At 47.2% G+C, this 7894-nt stretch overlaps 1 protein-coding gene across 1 annotated transcript in view; it reads right to left on the bottom strand.

The window, feature by feature from the left end:
- Positions 1 to 7894, bottom strand: part of QSOX1 (quiescin sulfhydryl oxidase 1) — a 144671-nt gene that overhangs the window by 35603 nt on the left and 101174 nt on the right. The window contains exon 8 of the mRNA XM_015429156.1: positions 1669 to 1814. Coding sequence (XP_015284642.1) covers positions 1669 to 1814 — 146 coding nt within the window. The remainder of the gene's footprint in view (positions 1 to 1668; positions 1815 to 7894) is intronic.

Below are 7894 nucleotides of genomic sequence, written 5' to 3'. Positions count from 1 at the left end.
GGAGGGGAAGGGAAAGGAGTTTGTAAGCCACTCTGAGACACCTTTGGGTAGTGAAGGGCAGGGTATAAATCCAATCTCTTCTTCTTCTTCTTCCTCTTATTTGCATATGGCAAAGGAGTAGGCACAGAAATGGCGGCAGTATGGAGAAGGAGGTCTGAAAATGTGCCCTTTCCCATTCACGCAGTGACCAGACACTCTTTGGTGTAGTGGTTAAGTCTGCAGACTCTAATCTGGGAGAACCGGGTTTGATTCCCCACTCCTCCGCTTGCACCTGGCTGGATGGCCTTGGGCAAGCTGTAGTTCTGATAAGAGCTGTTCTTGAAAAAGAGCAGTTTCTGTCAGAGCTTTCTCAGCCCCACCTCCCTCACAGGGTGTCTGTTGTGGGGAGAGGAAAGGAAAGGAGTTTGTAAGCCACTCTGAGACACCTTTGGGTGGTGAAGGGCGAGGCATAAATCCAATCTCTTCTTCTTCTTCTTTTACCTCACAGGGTGTCTGTTGTGGGGAGAGGAAGGGAAAGGAGTTTGTCAGCCGCTCTGAGACTCCTTCGGGCAGTGAAGGGTGGGGTATGAACCCAATGTTCTCCTCCTCCTCTTCATTCTCACTGTTGGCGTTCTGTCATCTGTACTGTGATCCAGGTGGGGGAAATGCAGCCAGGGCAATCATCCACTGCAGCTGTCCTCATTCCGCACCCCCCCCCAAATCTCTGTCTGGTTTCCCCTGTCTCCCAGCCAATGCAAAGAGTATGATTCCCTCAGCTAGCTTATCACTTGAAATAACACAGCCAAGGCTTGGGCATCTGTAGCTGCCAAGGGCCCCAACCTGCCTGTCTGACAGGCTCACAAGTAACAGCCTGCACTGCTCTTTACTTACCTCATCCCCACAGCTGTTTGTTAACCCTTGTGTTTGTATGCTAACTTACTGCCCTTCACAGATCTCCCTTGCATCCCGTCTCAGCTATAATCACCCAGTATTTATGCATCTTGACTCTAAGTGGCCCTTCCTGACAACAACTCCCACTCCCTACGCGTAATGATTGAGGGGCTTCTGTTCCACCATATCTGAAGAAGTGCGCGTCCACACAAAAGCTTATACCGCGAATAAAACTTTGTGGGTCTCAAAGGTGCCCCACTGGACTCAAACTTGGTTCAACAATAGACAGTTGCATTTTGTAGGCAGCAACTCTCCAGCTGTCAATTACACGTATGCAAATTTCCCAACATGAAAAACTGATTCTGATTGCAGAATGTTGTCTTATTCAGGTGACGGAATTCGGTTCAGTTCAATTCAGTGCGAACCCACAGAGACTGGGGCTGTGCTTAGGCGATTCCATTTATTATTCCAGATCCGAACGCTCCAGAACACTGAACTAAGGCACAAAAAGCACCCCATCTCAGGGGTCTCTCCGAGTGCTTTGCATGCTGAAACAAGAAGCTGGTTCATGACGAGACACGCTTGGTAGATTGCTCTGGATGAGCCATTTGATGAACCATGATCACCGGAGCACAGTTTCCACCACGGGAATAAACAAGTGCTCATCTTGGGGGGGGGGGGTGCTAAAAAGAAGCATTGCAGGAACACAGGCTATTGATGCACCCTAGAACACAACTGTATAAAAATAGCCAAGGGTTAGGTAGGTAGGTAGGATGGATGGATATCATGTCAACTCACACAGGGATAATATTGCAAGAGCCGTTGCTGAAAAGCAGGAAGCCGGAAGGGAAGGTGGTGACGTTGAATGTCCTCACCAGCTCCTCGTTGCTCTGCAGGACCCTCCTCACCGCAATGTTGTCAAACTGGACCATGTCCAGCGTCACCTAAGGTTAGAGGCACATAATGCACAGGTTACGGTCATTAATGGAGGAGGGCTTTCTCACAGCTACAATCCAACACGCTGCCCTTCCAACACCCCTAAATCCTCGCCCTCAAAACCCCATCTTCCAATGATCTCTGTCCCGCCCTGCACTTATTCTGCATACCCGGCTAGCATTAAAACCTTCCTGAAGCCATCTCTGCTGTTCCAGATAACAGCACTTTTCCTTTCCTGTTGGGTGTTGTTGGAACTCTGCATACACGAGGATACCGGGCGGGCGGGGGGGGAAGGGTTAAGGAGAGTTCTCTCACTCAGGTACCCTTGGCAGTTGGCCCCGCCCTCCTCTCCTCTTGGATGCTGAGCCTCTTTGGCTGCTGCTTCGTCTTCTGAGTTTCATCCAGGGGTAATTTCCTGCAGGAGCGCACAGGAGCGGAGCTCCGGCAGTAAAGAGCCCAGGGGGCAGGCACATGCAACAAGCCCCCACCCCCTGCTCCCAGCAGCCCTCAGTCACAGCAAGAAGCAGCCAGGTAAGTTGCAGAGACCCCTGCCCCGGCCCCCAGGCCAAAACAGTCCAGTGGCACCTTTAAGACCCAAGTTTTATTCAGGTACAAGCTCTCCCTCCTCTGCAAGGACAGATCTGCACGTCCGTCCCCCCCAATAGCTAGCAATCCAAAACAGTCCAGTGGAGCCCGAGCGGTGGGTGTTGCCTTCTGACACACTTCCGGTGATGTCAGGGGGCGTGGCATATGCAAATAAGTTATGCTAATGCATTATGCTAATGAGCTCCTGCACCTCTTTTTCTACGAAGTGACCCCTGTTTTCATCTTAGATGGGACCTCTCTTCTTCTCTGTTCTTTGGCTGTTGCTTGCCTTTTCACAGAAGCAAAGAGTTGGAAGGGGCCATACAGGCCATCTAGTCCAACCCCCTGCTCAATGCAGGACCAGCCCAAAACATCCCTGACAAGTGTTTGTCCAGCCGCTGCTTGAAGACGGCAAGTGAGGGGGAGCTCACCACCTCCCCGGGCAGCTGATTCCACTGTGGCACAACTCTCACTGTAAAAAAGTTTTCCCTAATATCCAGCTGGTACATTCCTGCCCTTAATTTAAACCCATTATTGTGAGTCTTATCCTCTGCTGCCAACAGGAACAGCTCCCTGCCCTCCTCTAAGTGACACAGGCCCTGTTTCATCTTATATGGGACCTCTCCTCTTCTCTCTCTTACCAGGGCTTGAAGCTGTAGCCAGTTAACCTTTTTGAAGTTAATCTGTTCACAATAAGTTAAATGTACCTATATGAATACGTCATGTAAGATGTGCTTCTATTTTTGTAAGTAAAATTTCTTTTTCTTGTTACCATTGGAGTCAGATCGTCTTTGTAAATTGTTTGAACAGCATTTTCCCCTTAACTGGGAAACGTGGAGGATTGGGGACACTGCATAAGGTTTCTGTGCTTCCAAGTCAAATTATTATTTTATTTTTTTTACATTTAACCCAATACTTCCCTGCCTACACTGGCATCTTGACTGCTGGATCCAGAACAGAAGGTCTTCCAGAGCAGGGATTGGCCACCTTTGAACAGCACCAGCACTCCCCGTGTATTTAATTAAAATGGCAACACAGCAATGCAGTGGGTATGACTAAATCAATACAAAGGAATGCCTAATTAGCAGTGTGCTGGCCTTTTTCCAATGGCTGCTTTCACCTCACAGGTAGTGGAACATTCAGTCCGCAATGCCTGTGAAATATCCAAATTCTCTGCCACACACACGCATTCCTATGACACCTGAAATGGAGTAAGAGACTGTGTGTGCGTGTGTGGAAAACTCCTCATTGCCAGCGTGCAGTTCTTTGTCCCAAAGTATATTACAGGACGAAAGTTGATTAGTTTGAAATGCGGTGTTGGAGGAGTGCTTTGTGGATACTGCAGACTGCCAAAAAGACAAAGAAGGGCCAGATCAAGACTGAACTCGCCCCAGGAGCTAAAGTGACTTGAACTGAGGCTTTCGTACTTTGGTTACATTATGAGAAGACAAGAGTCACTGGAAAAGACAATCATGCTAGGAAAAGCTGAAGGCAGCAGGAAAAGAGGAAGGCCCAACATGGGATGGATCGAGGAAGCCACAAAGGCCCTCAGTTTGCAAGACCTGAGCAGGACATTTTGGAGGACACTGATTCATAAGGTCGCCATAAGTGACGTGATGGCATTTAACAAAACACACATTACAGTTCAAGAGCCTTAAAAGAGCAGAGCTGAGTAAATAGCTAGCCATATCTGCTGGCAGTTCAAGAAATAACCACACAGTGCACTTTGGTGCACTGTGTGGTTATTTCTTGAACTGCTAGCAGATATGGCTAGCTATTTACTCAGCTCTGCTCTTTTAAGAAATGTGCCAGTGAATTCTGGATTCAACCACTGGGAATCGAATGATGACTGCACTGGCCTCTGCCTGTACCTTTCCCCTGCAAATGCTGGATCTCATGCAAGAAGCCCCATTTTCCACTGGCTTTCTTTGTCTTTTTAACATGTTCTAAGTTTCTTTCTATGCTGTTTCTCTGCCCGAATTCTCTTTTATACAAACACAGCTGCATACGGCCACATTAGAAGTGATTGTTATACGTGGACCATGGCTTGTGAGAATGGAGCAATTTTGCCACGGGGAAAAACCACTGGTTGTGTGGCACAAAGTCCACTTGCCTGATCGGCTGTGGTGAATGATTGCCACCAGGTGACCAAGTAGAAAAACTTGACAGAGGAAGGGTTAAAAAACCCACAAAACCCAGAATCATCTAACACAGGTAGGTGAGGGCTGAAAGGGAAGGGAAAAAAAATCTGCTGTCTAATATCTCTTGCGGACTTCTTTGCAAGGCTGGCTTTGGTTTGGCAGTGATTTTGGCAAAGCGGATTATAGATCAGAAAGAGAATGCAGTCCATGGGGGTAAAGTAAAGGTAAAGGTTCCCTTGCTCGAAAGCCAGTCGAATCCGACTCTAGGGTTGCGGTGCTCATCTCCGTTTCAAAGCCGAAGAGCCAGCGCTGTCCGAAGACGTTTCCGCGGTCATGTGGCCGGCATGATTAAACACCAAGGCGCACGGAACGCTGTTACCTACCCACCAAAGTGGTACCTATTGATCTACTTGCAATTTCTTGCTTTCAAACTGCTAGGTCGGCAGGAGGTGGAACTAGAGATGGGAGCTCACTCCGCCATGCGGCACCCGGGTCTCGAACTGCTGAACTACTGACCTTCCACAGCCTGCAGTTCAGCGTCTTAACCACTTGAGCCACCGCAGCTCCTTAATGGCAAGTATGCTCACATAAATAAAAGGCTACAATGCTGAGAAGCCCACCACGCCAGAAGCCTGTACTTCAATCTGTAGAATGGGAATAGGAAGTGAACCCCATATCCAGACATATATTCTGCCCACCCACGAGGATGCTGACGAGTCTTCCTGCACCAGGTTTTTGCTCCAGCTTGGCTTCTTAACTGCATCGGGTTTCTCCCCCTCCCATACACATAGGATTGTTCTCCGGCTGTTGTTCTCCTGTTCTGTTTTTAAATTTTCCCTTGTTTTTTTCCCCCAGACCAATGACACTATGAATAAGGGAGGGGAAAAACTGATGCAGTTAAGAAGCTGGGCTGCAACAGAAATGCTTTATTGAGCTTTTCCATGCCGCAAGAAGGGTGTGACAGTTAGGACAGGTGTGGCTCTCTGCAAAGAAGCAACTTGCGCTTTGGAACAACAGCAGTGATCTCAAGGCAGTTACCACCAAACCAAACACCGGCCCTGGTCACACGGAGAATTTGCCACACAAAAGGCACGAATGTCGGGCAGATTTTCAGGGCGCAATCACACCACAACACATCTGGGGAGCATAGCACACCCATGGCGTCCCGCCAAAGACAGAGTTATCCGGAAAACGCATGGCACAGGCGGGCGTCTGATCACAGGAGTGCTAGTATCCCGTGGCATCCGGCGCCCGTCCACGTCCCGTCACAAACCAGATGTTTGTCGTAAGCACATGCGCACAAATACAAAACCGAAAGCAGTGCTGCTCCGCGGAACTGCACATGCGCACAAATGCGAAACGCTTGTGTGATCGCACCGTGCCACTTCTTTGCCATGCTGCAGCATCGCTGTGTGATCACCAGCTAACAGCCGATGCACGGAGACTCAGGGGACCGTGTGATCAGGCTACTGCATTTTATTTTGCTCCAGGGCAAACAGACATGCCTCCCCCACCCGTGTTATCTGGCCTGTGTGACCGCCCCCCCCCCGAAAACTTAACACACAAAGAGATCCTCAGCGGTTCTGGCAATGCCAGAGGGTGAAGGGGCCAACTACAGCAGCTGCTCCCTGAGAGAACCTTAAACAGGTGAGAGTTAGGGTGGAACCCTCAGCACGGTTGCATCCTTCTAAGTGCCCACTGACTCCAGTGCTTAGGAATGCACTGGCAGTTTTTCTTGCCCCACTGCCTTGTCTAGGATACTGGTGGGCACAAGCCCTCTCGCCTCCAGAGAATTCCACCAGGATATACTTGGTACAAAAATTGTAAGATACAAATAGGCTCAACGTTTGCACTCAAACTTCCACTATGAATGCAGTCCTTAAATGCATGGGATGATCCGAAGTATTATAGATTAAAAGCGTTCCCACCAGATACGCCCGACTTTTAGAAGCAATAGAATTTCATCAAGATGAAGATTCCAGCGACTCCCAACGCGGTGGCTAGCTTTGAGAAATAGCATTTCACCAACAGCTTCCTCAAGAGCAGAACCAAACAATCAAATCTACTCAGGAAAACTTCTGTCACCAAGTTTTAACTGAGCAATCAGCTCCAATAATCTCTCAGTTGTTGTTCACCGCGTTGGGAGTCGCTGAACCTTCATCTTGATGAAATTCCACTGCTTCTGAGGTTGGGCGTATCCGGTGGGAACGCTTTTAATCTATGATACTTTGGATCATCCCATGCACTTAAGGTCTGTGTTCAGAGCGGCAGTTTGAGTGGAAACACTGAGCCTATTTGTATCTTACGATTTTTGTACCACGTATATCCTGTTTATGTAATGCTGTGAATCGTCTGAGGTACTCGTGCCTATTTATACAAATATACAATACAAAAAAGCCTTTATTGGCATATATCAAGTTATCCATACACACAGTAAGCAAATATAGAGGTAACAAGGATAATTTAAATACAAGCAGTTAAACAATTTTTAATCAGTTCCTGATTACCAAACTTAAAAATAGGGCTACTTTTTCAGTTATTTCAGGTGACAAGTCGTTAAGAAGATAGTACACCATCAGGGTGTCCAAATGGCCTGACAAATTGAATAAAATTGAGCCTAAAAGATTAGAAAGATTAGATTTGTACCAAGTATATCCTGTTTATGTAATGTTGTGAATCGTCTGAGGTACTCATGCCTATTTATACAAATATATTGTGTTTTCTAGAAAAATATTTTTTGAACACAATTTTTCAAATGGTTGTTTTCATACTCAGTTTGGTTGTTTCGGATATACTTTGGCTGTTATTATTTCCAGAGAATTCCAGGTAACCAGAGAACGTGTAGACTAGGACTTCAACCTGACTCAGACTTCTCAATGAATAACAACTTTACTGTGTCATTTTCACATGGGGAGACATTTGTCTAAAACAAACTCCTGGGCACATAACCCTTCTGAAGTCCTCACATGACAGATCTGACAAAGATGACTCTGGCCCACGAAAGGTTAGGCCACCATGCATCTGTTACTTTTGAAAGATGCCAATAAGCCTCTGCTTTTTAGCAACCATATAGAAAAGTCAGAACATCCACCTAAGCGGAGGCCTACACAAAAAAGGCCCTGTTTTGTATGCGATGATTTGATGGCGATCAAAGCACCCTGTGCAAACTGCCCACCCCAAATAAGATCTTATGTGATCTTATAATGGATCTTATAATGGAGTAACTTCAAGCAGAGATATCCTGGCTTTGCAGAAATGGAGGCCAAGTGACTACCAATGAGCTTACTCATAGTAAACACAGCATATGTGTGGGTACATATTACAGAATGGGTGACTCACAGCTTACACAGATAGAGCAGGAA

Source organism: Gekko japonicus, unplaced genomic scaffold, assembly GCF_001447785.1.
Source record: "Gekko japonicus isolate JY-2015 unplaced genomic scaffold, Gekko_japonicus_V1.1 scaffold2524, whole genome shotgun sequence".
Taxonomy (NCBI): Eukaryota; Metazoa; Chordata; class Lepidosauria; order Squamata; family Gekkonidae; genus Gekko; species Gekko japonicus.
This window is presented reverse-complemented; position numbering and strand designations above follow the sequence as displayed.